Source organism: Pongo abelii, chromosome 10 (assembly GCF_028885655.2).
Source record: "Pongo abelii isolate AG06213 chromosome 10, NHGRI_mPonAbe1-v2.0_pri, whole genome shotgun sequence".
NCBI classification, from domain to species: domain Eukaryota; kingdom Metazoa; phylum Chordata; class Mammalia; order Primates; family Hominidae; genus Pongo; species Pongo abelii.
Genome location: NC_071995.2, coordinates 14503628 through 14523315, shown reverse-complemented (window position 1 = coordinate 14523315; position 19688 = coordinate 14503628). Strand labels below are relative to the sequence as shown.

Sequence of the window (19688 nt, the reverse complement as noted above, 5' to 3'; positions counted from 1 at the left end):
TCTTCATTTAGTTGACACTTAAGTCAGATTTTTCACCCTAACTGCTCTTTTTTTGTGGTTTAGTATTTGTCTTTCGTTGTCTATAGGACCTTCTACATTTTTATGTACTGCTAAAATCTGGAAATTGATATAAAATACACAGAACTTATTTTCTACATTGTCTCCCACCACTAACTTCTCCAAAATTTTGGTGTAGGGAACAATTTTGCACAATTTTCCTCTCCAACTTTTTTCAGATCTTACTGTGTTTTACCCCTCATCAATTTCAAATCTATTATCTTCTCTGTAGCATTTTTTTTATGGCCTGATTATATTCTACACGAATAGCTATAACCTCTTTGGGAGGTTTCTTACTTTCTGTGATCCTTCATTCAATCTCTCAAACTCTAACCAAAATAACCACTACATGTGCTAATTTAAGTGCTCCACTCCCTTCTCAAGTCTCTACTTTTTGAGCAGCCAAGTTCATAGAATGAATCTTGAAGCAAGAGTGGAAAGAAATATTTCTTGTAAAGGAAAAAGACAAAAATATGTATATATATACACACACACATATTCATGATTTAAAAAATTTCATCAAACTAGAAATGGAAAGGAACTTCCTCAGCTTGACAAAGGTATGAAAACCCTACAGGTAATATCCTATTTAATGCTGAAAAACTGAATATGCTACCCCTAAGATAAGGAAGAAGATAAGGATGTTCTCTGTTACTAGTTCTATAAAAATTTTTATTGGAGGTCCTAGCTAGTGTTATTGGACTAGAAAAAGAAGAGGAAGGAGAAAAAAAATTATCATTACTCCCAGGCAACATGACTGTCTATGTAGAAAGCAGCAAAAAATACACACAAAAAAACCTACTAAAATAAATGTTAGTTTAGTAAGGTCAGAGGATACAAGGTCATACAAAAATTAATTGTATATATATTATCAATGAACAACTAAAAATTGAAATTTAAGAAATTTGTAGTAACATCAAAAACATGATATTCTTAGGTATAAATTTTATAAAATATCTGACTCAATATTGTTGAGGTGTCTACGTTTCTTAAATTTTTGTAGATTCAACAAAAACACAGTCAAACTCCCAGTAGGATTTTTTTTTGTAGAAATTAACAGCTGATTCTAAAATTTACATGGCAAAACAAAAAAGCCAAAACAATTCTGGAATTAAAAAGTTGCAGGACATACACTGCCTGTCTATAAGACTCAAAAGCACAGTAATCAAGACAGTGTGGTAATAGCATAAAAGAGTCCACAAGTAGATTTTTGACAAATGTGTCAAGGTGGTGGAGGAAGGGCAGTCTTTCCAGAAAATGATGCTGAAACAATTGTACATCCATATGCAAAACATACATACACCCATAAATGAACCTCGACTCATACCTTGTGACATGTAAAGTGATTAATAAACTGAAAATGTATCATAGAACTATAATTATACAACTCTCAAGTTAAAAAACTTTTAGAGGAAAACAGGAGAAAATCTTTATATCCTTTGTTTAGGCAAAGACTTCCTAGATATACAAAATGTATGAGCCATAAAAGAAAAAATTAATACACTGGACTTCATAAAAACAAAAACGTCTTTTTTTGAAAGGCACTGTTAAGAAAATGATAAGCCACAAAGTGGGAGAAAATATTTATAAAATACATATTTTATATAAAGCACATATCTAGAATATGTGTAGAACTCTCACAACTCAATAGCAAGAAAACTCAAGAAGTGGACAGAAGGTGTGAACAAGCACTACTAAAGAAGAGATAAGATGGTAAATAAACATTGAAAAAAATTTTCACATCATTAGTTGGCAGGAGATTCAACTCAAAACTACAATGAGCTACCACTGAACACCAAGTAAAATGAATGAAATTTAACAAAAAGAAAGAAGGACCAAAGGCAGGTAAGAAGGAAGGAAGAAAAGAACATTCACAAGACTTTGAAAAGAATAGGTTGGTTGGAATGGTAAGAATGTAGAGAAACTGCTGGTGGGAATGCAAAATGGGATAGTCACTTTGGAAAAGTTTAGCAATTAAATATAAATGTTAAAGTACTCTAACCAATAACTCAGCAATCCTACTGTCAGGTACCTACTTAAGAAAAGTCAAAAAATATATCCACACTACAGACCATATGTGAACGTTATAGCAGCTTTATTCATGATCACCAAAAGTGGAAACACCCCTTAATGTCCGTCAACAGTGAATCAATAAACATATTGTGATAAGTCTATACAAAGGAATATTACTCAGCAATAAAAAGGATGAAGTTCTGATACACACAACAATATTGAGGAATTTCCAAAGCTATTATGTCAGGTGAAGGAGGTCAGACACAAAAGGCTGCATAGAGTATTATTCCATTTATAGGATGTCTGGGAGAAGCAAAATTATAGAAATCACATCAGTGATTGTCACATACAGGAGAGGGCTAAGGGATTGATTATAAAGGAACACAGAATTATTGGGGTGATGGAAATATTTTATATCTTGGTTATGGTGGTGGTTATATACTGTATATATTTGTCAAAAACCTATAGAACTGTAAACTTAAAAGCGTGAATTTTAATGTACGCAAATTGTACCTCAGTAAACTGGATCTTAAAAGATTTTCATAAATTAAAATTTACATACTGATGTATACATAAATGAATAATGTCTTTGTCAGGCCCATTTAGTAATAACAAGCTTCCACATTTGCATAGTATCTTTCAACTTTTAAACTGCTTTCATACCCATTTTCTCATGTAAGTCTCACAACGCTGTGAAAGAGGCATTGTTGCTTATATTTTAGAGATGAGCCTCTCTGAGGTTCAGAGAGGCTAAATGATGTGCTTAAGTTCACATAGTAAATCTTTCTCAAATCCAGGGATTTTCCACTATTTCTCAATGCCTCTTTAAAAAATCATATTTGCCAATTTTGAAAAAAAAAGTTTTTTATTTGTTTGTTATGGCTTACTTGGCTTCTCTTTCCTCCTCTTGATTGACTGGGAATTCCTGCTTTGGTGCCTTCCGTTTATCCAGACAAATTCCAGAGAGCTTCCAAGCACTTCACTAGTCCTCTGCCAGAGTTCCATTTTGTCCAAAGGACAGATCTCTTGGGAGAGCTCTCCTGATAAACTCAGAATCTCCTACCCTTCAAGAGCATGCTAGGTCAGGAACTGTGTCCCTTCCTCTTGGCAAATGAGACACATACTATATTTGTATCTTATATCACTAGTTTATCTCTGTTATTTCTTCATCTATCTCTGGGAGGTTTGTGTAAGAAAGACTCATATTGATTCTGGGGTGAGGAGACAGATGGCAATTTAGAGAGTTGGTGTAGGAATGAATATATGCACAGGATGATAGAAGAATGAGTAAATTTTAAGGTGTAGATGATTAATGAGATGCAGAGGTAAAGGCTTAGTGATTCCCTCATTAAACTCTGCAGAGCTCAGACTGAATCAGGTATGTTCCTGTCAAGCCACATCACTATCTCTCTATGTAGATTCTTAAGGGAAGAGGAGAATAGGAGAGAAGATGTCAGGTTTTAGAGGAAGGAAAGTGTAGTATGGCAAGCAGGAGAAAATGATTCTGATGGAGATATTTTGATGTAGAATGAGAGGAGAAGCCAGAGAAAAGATGGTTGTTGGAAAACATTAGGATATTGCTCAGGTGATGAAGAAAGAATTTGGTGCTAAAGTAGAGAAAATAGCAGGGTTTGACTTAGGCCTGAATATATATTAGACAAAGGAAAATGACAAGGGCATGTGAAGAGCTTGTGAAAATGTTTCAGATGGGTCAACCTTGCAGTGAGGCCAGGCAACTAGGCAGATGGATAAAAGTGTGAAACCAGGCCTTACTTCTAGTTAAGGAAGAGTAACTTTTGAGTCACTGACTCAGTTGGGGGACAGGGGATTGGTGGGTCATGGTTATATCCTGGTATAGAAATGAAACCCGCTGAAGAGACAGTTTGAAGAACAAGAGAGAATGGCCCAGGCAAGGTAAGAGAGTAGAGGAAGAGGTGCCGAAGGAGACCGCCAGGTGCAAGTGGACCAAGGAAATGTGGAGAGTTTAAGTGTTGAGGTGGATGGTGCAATGGGGGAAGAAACAGATGACAAATCTTGTAAAGGACAGCCAGGGAAAATTAGAACAGCAGAAAAAAAGAGGCAAGTGGAGTTGTTCATGAACATATTTTAAGAATAGAGAAGACAGATTTAAGACACAAGGTGAGGAATAGAACAAAGAGGATGGAGCAGGAGAGGCAAAATGAATAGAAATAAAGTTCTCTTTTTTATACATACTCTCATGTGCGCACATGTGCATGCACACCTGTGCGCGCGCACACACACACAACCTTATCCTCCTTCGTCAGCCAAAGCAAGGCAAGAGAGAATTTGAAAACTGAAACAAAGCTGCCTCCAGATGCGAGGTCTCAAAGAGGCTGTGGAACAACCTTTGCACGGCATGAGAGTGAACACAGCAAACAGGAAGGCAAGAGCTGAAGGAAAAGACTTGGGCTAGAGATGAGGGAAGAGAGGCATCTCTGTACACGGGGGCAGTTGCAGGTAGTAGCCCAGGGTCATTGTACTTAGGTTCATGTGAGCAGAGGGAAGTTTTTGTGTAGAGAAGAAAACTGTTTCCATGAATATTATTTCAATTGAAAACACTTCAGTGAATGTTATTTTGTAAGTGCTTCAGTTTCTTAATCATTATAAAACTGGGGTCTTCACTTCTCAACAGTGGCAGCTTATTTGCTGTTTTTGGGAGGCAGGAAAGGAATTTCCATGCTGTAATAAGCCAGCCTAGTTGATTGCCTAAACAGCTCTCGGAGGCAGCTGTGGTTTCAGTCACCTTGGAAGTTGAGGATAAACTGGATTTAGTGATGGGAGATCTGTTCCTCTTCCTCCCGATCTTCCATTGTTTTTGGTTGCATCTCTAGTGTTAAGTCCGAGCGCCAGCTGAGCATCCCCAATTCCTTGGCTTGCCTTTTCAGCTTTTCTCCAAACTCTCCTTCTGTGGGCTCTTGCTCCTGGCCAGGCCACGCTGTTCTCATTCCCCAATATGTTTTGTGTCTCACTTGTTTTCTGACTTAAGGCAGCCTCATTTTTTTATTTTGGCTCCTTTCCTCAGATACCCTCGGTGCTCTTTAGTCCAGCTCAAAAGCTGCTTCCTAATAAAGGCATCTCCAGGACCCAAGGCCAGGGCAGTCCCTGTGCCCTTGTCTTTATACTGCCTTAGCTCTCTCTGCGGCCCTGACAGTCCTGTGTTGGGGAGTGTGTGCGCTTTTCTGTGCAGGGGTGTCAGGTCCTTGTGGCTGAATTCTGACTCCTTAACACACTTTACAGTGACTCACAGATGGGCACACAATAAGGACATGCTGGTTCATTGGACTTTTGAGGACAGAGGGGTAGAAGCTGGTGTGTAAAGTCGTAAGTCAAGTTTTCGGCTTTCAACATTTAATTTAAGGTGGGAGAGTTGCAAACATCCTGATTGTACTCCCTTTATCTGATTTTGGAGAATTCTGCCCATGGATTCTGGCCTGGCCTGCAGCTGTGTCCGGCATGTCAGTGAGGAGCTCCATTTGGCCTCAGCGGGGCATGGACAAGGAGGCACTGACTGTACCGGCCTGTCCCCCTTGCCATTCCTATGGCGATGGTGGACATGGTCATTCAGGCCTGATATATGTGCTGTTCTAGCAGGGTCAAGAGGCTGGATTCAGAGAAAGCAGCTACTTGCTTTCAAAAACAGTATGAAATGTGAAGGGTGACCAAATTGCAACTATATTATTACTATTACAGGAAAAGATTCACAAACAGTTCTCATTTTTTCTTTTACTAATTCTAATTTCTTTTCTGCATATTAAGGAAAACCACAAAGTTAACTGTTATATATTTCTTTGCAATATCACCTTTTTATTTTCCTGTGTTGTTATACAGTCATGTGCCCTATAATGACAGTGGTTCTGTAAGATTATAATACTGTATCGTTACCGCACGTCTTCTATGTTAGATGTATTTAGATGCAAAAATCCGTACCACTGTGTTACAACTGCCTATAGTATCCAGTACAGTAACATGCTGTACAGATTTGTAGCCTAGGAGTAATAGGCTATCCCATATGGCCTAGGTGTACAATAGCTGTACCATCGAGCTTTGTGTAAATACACTCCATAGTGTTTGCACCATGATGAAGTCGCCTAATGATGCATTTCTTAGAACATAACTCTGTCATTAAGCCACACATGATTATATTTCCTTATACTTTGGTTTCTAATTTGTATAGTCAGTAAAAATTGATTCTAAAACTCAATTTTTTTCATGAATCAGATTCTGACCAAATCAAAGAGAAGAATAAAAAGTTAGGGCTTCATTAACCAGTTTGTTTCTTCAGCAAAGTCCCATTTAAAGACCACATTTTCCCTGAGTGAAAATGCACTGGCTTTCCCTGAATTTTATTTTGTAGTCATTCTAATAATTGCTTGCTGTATTTTTCCGACTCCCAGTGCTTTTACATTTCTCATTCTCAAAATGCTGGCTCCTGATGGTTGTTCTCTTGAAATAGTCTTCAGGTGTTTATCTGTTCTTTGCTGAGGACCAGGCACCTGGAGACCATTGCTGCTTATGATTCTGCTCACCAGGGCCTGAAGATAAGCAGGGAGCAGCATCAGGACAGGCCATACTCAACTCAGTGGTGGTGGTAGAATTCAGGTCTTGCTTTCGCCACTTTGAATCAAAGAAAGCCTCATAGGTATTATTGTGGAACTCAGGAGGAATCTGCATCATTTATAGTCAGAGCAGAACACAGAAGCCACACTCAATTTGTTTAATTTGAAGAGAGTTCAGTAAAAGGGCTATTTACCAAGGTGTGGACAGTGCGCAGAAACCACAAGAAATGGTCCGGCATCCTGGAGCTAGTAGCAGCTGGGTGTAGCTACCACCACCTGTGGCCCCGAAGGAGGAAGGTGGGAGCAATTTCTGAAGTCTGGAAGTAGGCTGTATGGAGCCAGTCCTGGGGAGAGGTTTGCTCAGTGGAAGCTGTGACCTTCAGTCAAGTGATACAACCAGCCCACAGTGAGCGGCAGAAAGGGAAGTGGGTCGGGGGAGTGGATAGCCCTGTCTTGGTCTTGTTCCCACCCATCTCCTGCTTGTGTTGTCTGTTGGCGAAACCCACCTGGAAACCAGACGACTGGGAAGTTTACCATATAGTCCAAACAGGTCTGCTTCCCCGGGCTTAGCACAGAGCAGAGTAGACAGTAGATTTTTTTTTTTTTTTTTGAGACAGAGTCTTTCTCTGTCACCCAGGCTGCAGTGCAGTGGTGTGATCTCAGCTCATTGGAACCTCTGCCTCCCAGGTTCAAGCAATTCTTCTGCCTCAGCCTCCTGAATAGCTGGGACTACAGGTGTGTGCCACTAACCCCAGCTAATTTTTTGTATTCTTAGTAGAGAGGCAGTTTCACCATGTTAGCCTGGATGGTCTCAATCTCCTGACCTCAAGTGAGCTGCCTGCCTCCGCCTCCCAAAATGCTGGGATTATGGGTGTGAGCCACTGCGCCCGGCCTGAGAGTAGATCTTGAGTGGTGAGTGGAAAACCAGAATGCATAGAATTTTAAAGCTGGAAGAGACTTCAACAACCAGTCCGTTTCTCTTATTTCACAGATCAGGAAATAGAGCCACAGGCTTGTTAGTGGCAGAACTGTGACAAGGCCTAACAATTTCCTCAGTCTGTGTGCCTCCTGCCTCACTATTCTACTCATCCTGTAATTTGGGAGAAAGGAGAGAGAGGAGGAAGGGCAAGAACAACTGAAGAGTAAAGCTTCAACTTATCATAAATGCTTCGAATAGGTGCTCAGTTACACAGGTGACGTTAGAGGGATTTTAATGAGTTCACAATTCGGTTATGCTTAGTTGTGTGGCTAACTATGTATATTGGTGGGAATAATGATGGAAATTTATATTAGGAAATGTGTGATTGCACCTATAGTTGGCCTGATAACCAGGAAGCTGAAATAATGCGGCTTTTGTTCCCTATTGACACTGGCCTAGCTACAGGGCTCTCTTTGAGATATGGTCTCAAAAGCTTGTTTTAAACCTTGGCTCTGAGGTGAAGTCTGAGTCATACTTGGGTGCCATGTTCCATCAGCAGAACCACCTATAGCTCAGAGACCAAGGGAAAGAGGGCTAATTTGAGCTCACACACATGCAACTCTCATATAAACATTGATTTGCACATACAAATATACATCCAGATACATAGGCAATTACCAACTAACAACATTGACCTAGAAATGATCCCTATATATCAAGAAGTTGGAAATGGTATTGGTGTATTGTATTGCCCTTCTGTTATAATAACCCTTGAGAAATGAAAGACCTAGAACAGTGCCTTTGTTTATGATCAGTGGAGTTAGAGAGTTGCAACTCATTATTGGTCTGGTTCATTCATTAATGTCATTAACAAATGTTCATTGTGCACCTACCATATGCCACATGCTTTGCCAAGTACTGGAGATAGATAAATAAGACATAGTCCCTGCCTCATTTCATAAGGGTTTGCAAGAAAAGCCTTGTTACTAGCAAAAGCAGTGAGTGTGAGTTCTGCCTTTCCTGTATTTCTATACTCCTTTCCAGTACTCTTTGTGATTGAAGATATTGATTCCAAATCTGAAGTGTGACTATTCTGATGTCAGCAATATGATAGTTGTATAAAATTTGGTGGCTATTTGGTGGCTGGTAGGAGGGAGGGAGCAAGGAAGTAGGTGCTGGCTCTCCCTGGGATTAGAATTTAAGTATTGTTTACATTAGCCATGAGATTGTCACTTACAGACTTTTTAAAACAACCTATTTCTAAGATCAGAAGAAATTGTGCTAAAGCCAGGGAAGGAGGTGGGAGGGAAGAAGCTCTTTGACTCCTTTCTAAGTAATTGGAGTCAACAGAAGCTCCTTATCTGCCTCTGAACAGAATATATTCACATTCAGTGAATAAATATCAGGTAACTGCATTGTGCTAGATGCTTTCAAGTAAATTGTTTAATATTCACAACAACTCTGTAAGGTGAGGATAATAATTCCCATTTTATAGAGAAGAAAATGAGGTCTAGGTAATTTAAGTTACTCTCTTCCTTCCCCCGCCAAGATAAGTGTCAAAGCCAGGTTTCAATTCTAGCGCTTTTTGACTTCAGGTCCTTGTTTTCTTCACAAGATCATAAGGATCTTCTAAATGATATTTTATTACTTTTGTAATTTCAATCTGCCGTTTTCACTACTATTTCCTACTTATCTGTTCGTCCTTAGCTCATTACTCTCCCGATCTCTCAGGTAGCACTGGGCGTGCTCTGTCACAGTCCTCTCACATGATACTGTAATTTCCTGTTTATTTGTTTGTCTTGGCCACTGGTCTAATGGCTGCTTGGAGATAGGATCCCATTCCCATTCTATGTTGGATCCTGTCTCCTAGCACGTTCCCTGGCCCATGGAAAATGTTCAACAAACATTTATCAAATGAATCGATCTTCACAGTGATTCTGTGAAGGCAGTAGTTATCTCACATTTTGCAGATAAAGGACTTACAGTTAGAGAGGTAAAGATCACACAGCAAATTAAGAATAAATGTTAAAAGTGAGTCCATTAACTCTAAAGCTTTGCTCTCTCCATTACAAAACAACATGATTATTATTGCAAAAGAGGCTTTGTGGAGGGATGCGGTAGCTTGGAATATGTCTAGGCTACAGAGCAGATTGTTTTGGGGGTTGGGGCTTGGAAATAGCCTTCTTCAACACCTACATTTTATTTTATTTTTTCCTTTTTTTTTTTTGAGACAGAGTCTCGCTCTGTCACCAGGCTGGAGTGCAGTGGCGCCATCTCAGCTCACTGCAACCTTTGCCTCCTGGGTTCAAGTGATTCTCCTGCCTCAGCTTCCCAAGTAGCTGGGACTACAGGCGCTCACCACCATGCCCGGCTAATTTTTGTATTTTTAGTATTTTGTATTTTGTATTTTTAGTAGAGACGGGGTTTCACCATGTTAGCCAGGATGGTCTCGATCTCTTGACCTCGTGATCCACCCACCTTGGCCTCTCAAAGTGCTGGGATTACTAAACGTGTGAGCCACAGTGCCCGGCCATTTTATTTTATTTTTTTTCTTCAACTTTTAAGTTCTGGGGTACATGTGCAGGAAGTGCAAGTTTGTTACATAGGTAAACTTATAAATGGGAGCTGAACGATGAGAACACATGGATACGTGGATGGGGGAAAATACACAATGGGGCCTGTGGGGTGGGGAGGGAGTGGGGGAGAGAGAGCATCAGGAAGAATAGCTAATGGATGCTGGGCTTAATACCAAGGTGATGGGTTGATCTGTGCAGCAAACTACTATGGCAGATGTTTACCTATGTAACTCCTACTTTTAAATCTCCTCTACTGCAGGCTGTTCATCTGCAGCTCAGAACACCACTGTTTTCTGGATAGATGCCTATAGGTTTGGTGGTCTGTCCCCTATTCCCTGCTCTCTGTAGTCCTTCCAGTATCTTCCTTTGACTCCTTCCCAGTTGAGATTTTCCTGCTGCCCTGCTCCTGTGCTTCTCCATTTATCATCTGCTCATTTTCACTGCCCGTCCCCCTCTTAATAGATAGCGACAAGCCAATAATTTTTATTAACACTTGAAAATGCTATTTTGCTGTTAAACCAATACACACAATTGCCCTAATCTGCTGCCAAATGGTAATAATCAGAATCAGGTTTCAAAAGGTTTGGATTTCAGCAGTGCCCACACTGTCCTTGGAGGCCTATAAATTAATTATAATTAAGAACTGTGTGCAGATATTAGGAGAGGAACTTTGAGCAATTTTGATGTCTGCTCTTGCAGCATATTAAGGAAAAAAGAAAAACCCATGAGTGTTTGCTGCTGGTGAGAGTACTGATAATCATCTACGTTTGTATTACAAATTTCTATTAAAATGCACACATGTAAAGTGATTTATAATCCTTTATTAGTTATCTGTACAAACCTTGTATCAAGAATCTGGGTGACAGTAGAAGTGATACTTCTGCTTTGTGCATACAGCAGGAAAGAACAGCTCAGATAGGAAAACCTGGCTTGAGCCACTGGAAGTTTTGTAAGGACAAGAAGGAGCCCAGGTGACAGGTCTGGTTGAACTAAGAATGAGAAGGCTCTTACTCGGGAGAGGTTCTAGGAAAGATTTAGCAGAAATATTGCTGCCAGGAAATCCAATATCACCTTTGCTTTTGGCAGTGATAGGGCCATCTTCTCCTGGGGGTCTTGCAGGAGCTGGGGGTCTTCGGATGGGCATCCTTACATGCATTATGTAAGAGGACTTGATGGTTCATCTGCTGGCTCAAAGATTTGGATAATCAAAGCCTGTATCTTTTCCCTCTCTCCCATCTGTCCTGCTCTTCTCTGATCAAATATTTTCCAAGAAACAGCTTTAATGAAGGTTTTGATTTTCTGTTTCCATTATTTGTGTGGCTGTGATATGTTGAAACTGATTCGGGGTTAATTCCCTGCAGGACTATATTTAGGTGAGTAAATATCCCAACTCCAGGACCAAGGATCCCTGTTTATTGTCATGTGGGTCACTCAATGACAAATGAATTGGGCATGTATCTAGCATGTCCAGGGAGATATTTCTTTCTCCACTGGTTTCATAGGGGCACAGTCTCAGCCCCTGCCTCCATGCCCCAGACTCTCAGGATTTCTTACTTTGCTCCTTTCTGAAGAAAGAGCAGGGCAAGGGAGCTCAAAAGCTTGAAAAGAGTAACGGATGATGGTAATAGTGTGAGAGGGAGGAAAATAACAGAACGCAGAAGTGTAGGTTCCAAGTCAGTTGAAATCAAAGATTGGTGACTTTTATGTGTTATTTCTACAGACTTGGATGATATTTAGTAGTTTAGCAGACACTAAGTGCATTTAGAGGACTGAACTTGGATTTTCAAATGCCCTGAATATATAGATGCCATTTGACAAAAATAGATATTGGTCTTCTACTTAATAGTGATATTGAAAAGTAGATGTTTGTCATCTGTGATACTCACATTTCCTACCTCAGATGGTTGATGAATGCATGTATTGCCTAAGCTAAGCATTCTGACTCAAGATCACTTCTTTGGTTCAACATTTGCCCTGCTTCTCTAGATTTAAATTTAGAAGGTATAACTTAAAACTTTAATTGGCTTGGAACTTACAATTCTTAAAAATGTATTAATTAAAAATTATTTTGGATCTGTTCTGCAGAATTGAGTCAACCATACTTCTTAGTTCATAGCACACTTTCATTATAGGTTCAGATAAGGACATTGTGTTTAATAGTTCTTTGGGTACTTTTATCCTTTCTTATACATTTTAGAATAAATTTATAGCATTTCTTTTAAAATCTTACTATTATTTTGATAAGAATTGGCTTGAAATGATAGAAAATAGAACTTAAAATACTGTGATATCACATTCATGAATGTGGTATATGGTTACATTGTTTGGGTCTTCTTTCAAATCTTTTAATAAAGTTTTCAAATTTTTGCTGTAGAGGTCTTGTTAAGACTTTTGTTAATTCCTACATAGATTACAGTTATTGGATGTACCCACCAGGTAAAACCTGACGATCTCTTGATTTCCTATTATCAAAGAGTTATTTTTTATTTGTTTTAAACACAATTTAACATTTCTGTCATATATATTTCCCTTAGTCAAGTGTGTTATCTGCATTTTTTTGAGATATTCATGTAAATATCTCATTTAGTTCTTTAATGTGGTGAATTATTTTGATACATATTCTGAAGTTAAGCCATTCTTGCATTTCAGGTATAAACCACAATTGATCATGGTGATGATGATTACTATTTAAAAAATATACTGTGTTTTAGTTAGCACTATTTTTTTTTTTTTTTTTTTTGAGTCGGAGCCTTGCTCTGTTGCCAGGCTGGAGTACAGTGGCATGATCTCAGCTCACTGCAAGCTCTGACTCCATTGTTCAAGGGATTCTCCTGCCTCAGCCTCCCGAGTAGCTGGGATTACAGGCACGCACCACCACGCCCAGCTAATTTTTTGTATTTTTAGTATTTTTAGTGATCTGCTCAGTTTGGCCTCCCAAAGTGCTAGGATTACAGGTGTGAGCCACTGTGCCTGGCCACCAATTTTTAAGGTTTTTTTTTTCCTTTATGTCCATAAGTGGAAGGGATTTATAATCTTTTCTTATAATTATCTGAATCTAGAATCAAGCTTTCCTTCTTTTTCTTTTTGTTCCACTTTTATGAGCAAGGCTTGTTTCTTCCTTAAAAGTTTGATATACTTAATCTATAAAACCATCTGTACCACTTTTGCTTCTTTTTATTTTGGCAGAGGTGGGGTGGGCTGGTGGGATGATTGGGTGGGGAGTGGGGGACTAGGGTAGGGAGTACTTTTGTCCAATTAGGGGTGTGGGCTTTAATAACAATTTCTAAAATTTCTAAAACTTAATTCAAATGTTCTATATTCTTTTAAGCCCCTTTCCATATTTGCCATTTTTATTATATATTACAGATTAAATGGAAAAGTAACTAGTTTTCATAAGATTCATTATTTCAAAATTTCTATTATATATGTTATTTTGTCTTTCATTCACATTTTCTCTACCTTTTTCTTGATTCATCTTGTCAGGACTTTATGTCTTTTAAAAGATCAGTTTTGTTTTTTGCTTTTCTTTGTCTTGTGTTTCAGTCATTTGTTATTTTCTTGTTTATTAGGGTTGACTGTTAAGTTTTTAATGCAGTAAGTGAAAACTTAATTATAATTAATCATATTTTATTTTCTTGGCTTCTTATAAATGTATTTAAAAGTGTATTTTCTCTCTAAATGCTTTAATTGTGCTCTAGAAATTCTGACATTTAGTATTTTTATTGTTATTCTTTTCAAAGGAATTTTAGTTTCCCTTCCGATTTCCTTTTTAACCTTATAGTTATTTAATCACAAGTTTTTTTTTTTTTAAGATTTTGGATATGTAGTATTTTTAGTACCTTTAAAATGTACTTTTAATTTAATCACATTATACAAAAATGACAATTGATTTCATATTGATTTTTTTAATCTATTGATGTATTTTTGTAGATTAATATTTTTCATGTATGTACTTAAAAAGAACATCTATTCTCTGTTCTATATGCATTTCTAGGTATCTGAACTAGTTCGAACTTATAACTCATGCTTTAAAAAAATCTTTTATGTCTTAGTTAATAAGCTCTTTTGTCAGTTGGATTTGTCTGTTTCTCCCCATGTAAATTTTAGTTGTTGCCTTATACATGAAAAGTCTATATTTTAGCCTCATATGTGTTCATGATTGCTTCTTCCTGGTACCTATATGTTATACCACTTAATGTCCCTTTTGATATTTTTTGCCTTTGAATTTTATTTTGTATTGATATTAAAATTTCGATAGATACTACCACTTTGACCTCCAAAAAGGTTATACTCGTTTATACTCTTCTTGACTTCCATTGTATAAGAATTATCGTTTCCCCACTGTCTAATGTGACACATTTTAAGCCTGTGTCTCCTAACTTTCTGTCTTTATTTGTAGCTTGGAAAACTGGACCTGATACATAGTTCTGGCATTTTAATCTTAACTTCACTCACTGCCTGTCATATTCCAGTCATAGTCTCCTTAATTGAATCACTCCAAATAATGTCCTGACTGCATTAAGGGATGGTTCTTGGAATATTTTTGACTTAATTATTGATTAAGTCACATTTTATCCTTCCAGTTGCGGTTGCCTCAGGACTCAGTTTTCTAAGGACAGGGTTGGCCTGGCTTCTCACCCAGATGTGTCTTCCCTTTGAGCCTGCTCTGAGCAAAGCGTAGACTGTTTCCTGCTATAGTTACCCTGTACCAGTTACCAGCATGAAGATAAGCTCCTGTGGCCTTTTGTTTGCTATGGATCTCGGGATCACTTAGCCCAAGCTTCAAGGAGGCAAAGAGCCAAATGAGTGAACAGTCAACTCTCTAATCCTGCTGCTTCGTTGCTAGTCCTGCTGGTGCACCCTGGTTTCTGAATTCATGGCATGATTTCGATATGCTGAGCTCCACTGATTCCCAATACTGATCCTGGCCTGAGTGATTATTGAATTCATCTACATGACTAGTAAGCTGTCAGTGGAGGTCGCTGCTACCCCGAGGCCATTATGGGACATCTTCAGGGAGTTATATCGCTCAGGGAACTAACATCTTTTGCACCATGCGCGGTTCCTCTTAACATTCCTTTCAGCCTCTGTCTGCCATTCTTTCACCCTCACCTCCCACACGCTCACTTTGTGCTATCATAAATAGCTAGGCTCCTTGAACAGCTTCTATAGAAGCTTAAACGTAATATCCTTTGCATCTGTAGAGTATTTTAGATTCTTCAAAGTACTTCCATATACATATTTTCATTTGATCTTCACAAAAATCTTTCAGGTATGTAGGTTAGGTGTATTATCCTGGTTTCACCGATGATAGCATAGAGATGGTAATTAGGTGACTCGCCCATCCTCAGGCACTGTGTTAACACAGAACTGGTATTAAAACGCCAGTTGGTTTTGGTTGGGGATTTCATTCATTCATTCATTCACTCAACACTCATATTATACTGAGAGGCCCCAGAAGGGAAAGAGCAAGGGCTTTGGAGCCAGACAAACTTGGGTTCGAAAATTGATGCCATCCCTTATTAGCTGTGTAATCTTGGTCATGTACTTAACCCTCAGTTTTCTCATTTGTAATAAAGGGAAAGTATGACTTACAATGTTTTTGTGAGTATCTAATAATGCATGAAAATTACCTGGCAATAATAATATCTGGTACCCCGCAGGTTGAACTATTTGACCAGCAGGTCAAAAATGGTCAAATATTAACAATTTTATATGGTTCAACCTAATGGTAGAAACTCAGTATTGGCCACCATTTATTGAGTCCTTCCTTATTGCATATGAGGCACTGTTAGAGCTCAAGAATATGAATAAAAGTGAGGAAACATTTTCTTTATGTGTCTATGTCTGTATCTTCTGCTAGACCATGGTCCTGAAAGATAGAATCTGTATCTGTTGCATCCTCACCACCAAAAAAAAAAAAAAAAAAAAAAAGAAAAAAGTTCACTAGGTTATAAGTGCTTAATAAATAATTACTGAATTTAAAAACTCCCTGCTCACAAGGAGGTTATCAACTAGTTAAAGTAGGTGGACACATCATCATATATTGATAATAAAAGTTTATGTATATTTAGATAGATACGTGCAGGCTATGGTGAGAGCCCAAAGGAAGCAATGCTCAATTCTACAAGGGGAGCAAGACTTCCTACAGCAGGTGCATCAAGATTTATCATGGTCTCTGTGAGGAGGGAGCAAAGCCACTCTGCTTATCTTGGACTACATGCTTTCTCTCAATGAATCCCCTTTTAATGTTAGAAATTGAGTTTGTATTCAAAGTAGCCTCTTTGTCTCACAACCCCTCTGCTACTGTTATCTCCCATAATGTATTGCTTTGTAAAGTGCTTTGCTGTATCCTGAGTATAAATGAGATGCTCTGTAAAACCAGATGCTATTCTTTGGGTGTCACAACTAGCCACTGCATAGCCAAATATAATATATTGTGTGAGACAAGAGAGAGGAACACGAGATATTTTAGAGAGAGCAAATAAAACATCAAAGTGGGAAAGGAGTGCATTAAAGTTAATAAACTGTCATGGCAGAGTGGGCCACTTTTAAATGTGAAGGAAACTAACTTAGTGACTTGTAACTGTAGGATTAGAATACCATTGGAATGAAGTTAGCTTATAATTTTGCCAAATGGTAAATCTTTTGGCTTTCCTTGAGAAACAGTCATTGGAATTGAACTGTGTGTGTGTGTGTGTGTGTGTGTACGTACTTTGTCCACAGCTCTTTGTGGTGTTAAACCCCTTCTGTCTTCCTCTGAATATCAGTACTACTCAATTGCCTATCTAGTGTTTCTTTCCTTTAAGTTCTGGGAGGAGGAATTCAGGCCCTGGTTCTCCTGCTAAATTGTGTATAGCCCATCAGCAAAGGTTTCCAGGGCTCATGGAGTCATTCCCTGTTTTCACAGAGACACTGAGATCAAAAAACTGTCAGGAGTAAACTTTGCTCAGGCATGAACCACTGAGCTACTCATCTTATTTGCAAGAGAGAGACAAGGCAATCAATACAGGTCTCCTCCTTGGCAGTGTTGAAGGATGACTATACCAGTAAAAGTTCCAAAATGTTTTCTGCCAAGAACTGGATTGGATTTTGTGCTTCTTCAGCCACAAAATGTCCCCAGCATCTTGCTCCCAAATCATTAATGCCCTTTGCAGTCAAGACTGACTGCTCAGCTAGAACACTTCCTTATCTTTCTTTATTCAATACCGTCATGATTTTTTAAATTAGCTAATCTCTCAACATTTTTAGATTTTTAATCTCTCACCTTTTTTTTTTTTGAAACAAGCAGGAGATCTGAAGCAGCATTTTCATCCTTGATTGCATGCTCTCTCTCTCTTTGAAGAAGAATGAGAATCTGGTTTTGGTTCTGGGTGCAGTTTGTAGAGTACTGCCTTGGAGTGTTAAAATGCTGTGTTTATGTATTGGCATGCTGGTGTTATAATGCCATTGACCTTGGATAATTACATATCTGTGTTGAGCTTCTGTATTTCTATTTGAGAAATGGGAATAAAATGTCTAATTTATAGGGTGTCCATGAAGATCAGAGAGATTATATATGAGGAAATGCCTAACACAGTGTGCAGCATATGAAAGATGTACAATAAATGATTCTTTTTAATTTTTTATGGATTCGGGCAGTACATATGTGCTTTTATTACATGGATATATTGTATAGTGGTGAAATCTGGGCTTTTTAGTGTAGCCATCACTTGAATAGTGAACACTGATTATTTAAAATAAAGCAACATAAGCAGAACTAGTTATATTAAAATAAGAGGAGCTCTTGGAGAATAATGAGAAGCATAGAGAGAGATGGCCAAGGCTTGTATTCTATAGAGCGTTATGTCCTTAGTTTGGTGCATAGAGTAAGATTTATGGTCATATGTGGAAGTAAAAAGGAAGGAGTTCTTTGTAGGTAAAAGGTGGCAAATGATATGAAAATACGGTATCAGTCATTTTAGGGAAGTCACGACTATAGGATGGCATCAGAAAAAAAAAGGAACATTTTTCAAATGTGGTGCTAACATTACTTCAGCTGCTAATGGTATTTGTTTAAGTTTCTGTATTTTGGTGCATAAATAGATTGGAGTAATATGTGTTCCTTATAATAATTTGTTATATGAGAGGCAGTTCCACGTAGTGTAATAGAACACATACTGGAATACAAAAGTCAGAAGATCTGGGTTCAGGTTTGTTTCACTTAACTGATGGGTTCATGGTCTTAGAACACTTAGCTTCTCTGAACCTTGGGGTCAATGTTTATAAAAATGGGGATAATAATGTTTTATTTTATTCCCTACTGGGTCATTGTAAGGATCAATTGAGGCAATGTTTTAAAAATACTAGTCATGTATCAGTTGTTCTTGTAATTTAATATTAAGAGCCAGATACTAACAAGATTACTAAAGAATTTTCTGGCTGTTGTCCTCATTGAGGCAAACATAAGGTGAAGGCAGCAAGAATGCAGGGCTTGTGTACTCACAGCCCCCCACATCCAGTTTATCCAGCCCATGTTCTGTTGCTCACCTCTGCCGAGCACGTTTTTCTGCTCACTTTGTCTGGCCTTGCTTTCCCTCAGCCCAAGAACAGTACAAAGGTGGGCTGTAACAAGAGGGCCAGATTTGTGTACGCGTACTCGCATGGCTACCTGGACCACTCACAACCTCTTTTCCTCCTCTGTCTCTGCCTGTAGCTGCCAATGACTATAGCAATAGCACCTTTTATTGCCTTGCTCAAGGATTTCTGAGGCTTTTGAAAGTTTCATTTTCTCTCATTCTGCAGAGCAAATACCAGAGATAAGAGAGTAGGCTGGTAGATGGAGTTGGGTTTGGTGCTCAATGAAAGGAGATAAGGTCCTTGAACTGCAGTATCTAGCCTCTTCTAAGACAGGTTACGTGGTGTGGGTCCTATTTTAACATGCTCTTTCTTTGTGTTTGCAGGGAGTCGACGAGTTGAAGATGAAGCCCAGAGCGGAGTGCTGTTCTCCCAAGTTCTGGTTGGTGTTGGCCGTCCTGGCCGTGTCAGGCAGCAGAGCTCGTTCTCAGAAGAGCCCCCCCAGCATTGGCATTGCTGTCATCCTCGTGGGCACTTCCGACGAGGTGGCCATCAAGGATGCCCACGAGAAAGATGATTTCCACCATCTCTCCGTGGTGCCCCGGGTGGAACTGGTAGCCATGAATGAGACCGACCCAAAGAGCATCATCACCCGCATCTGTGATCTCATGTCTGACCGGAAGATCCAGGGGGTGGTGTTTGCTGATGACACTGACCAGGAAGCCATCGCCCAGATCCTCGATTTCATTTCAGCACAGACTCTCACCCCCATCCTGGGCATCCACGGGGGCTCCTCTATGATAATGGCAGATAAGGTAAAAAGGGGCTGCAGGGAGAAGGGCCTGAGGGTTTGTACTGAGGACTAAACCATGCATTTGTTTTCCTGTAAAACTTGGTTGTTAATGATGGAAGGTAACCAGATTGCATTGACAGCGTGGGTAGGCCAGCAATTAATCCTTTTTTTTGTTTGTTTGTTTTCTCTTTGAGACA

At 38.9% G+C, this 19688-nt stretch overlaps 1 protein-coding gene across 3 annotated transcripts in view; it reads left to right on the top strand.

Annotated features, from left to right (window-relative positions):
• Nucleotides 1-19688, top strand: part of GRIN2B (glutamate ionotropic receptor NMDA type subunit 2B) — a 442920-nt gene that overhangs the window by 96615 nt on the left and 326617 nt on the right. For all 3 annotated transcript variants that reach the window (XM_002822968.3, XM_063712040.1, XM_063712041.1), the window contains exon 4: nt 19085-19513. In XM_002822968.3, the coding sequence (XP_002823014.3) occupies nt 19103-19513 (411 nt within the window). In that variant the 5' untranslated portion in view covers nt 19085-19102. The remainder of the gene's footprint in view (nt 1-19084; nt 19514-19688) is intronic.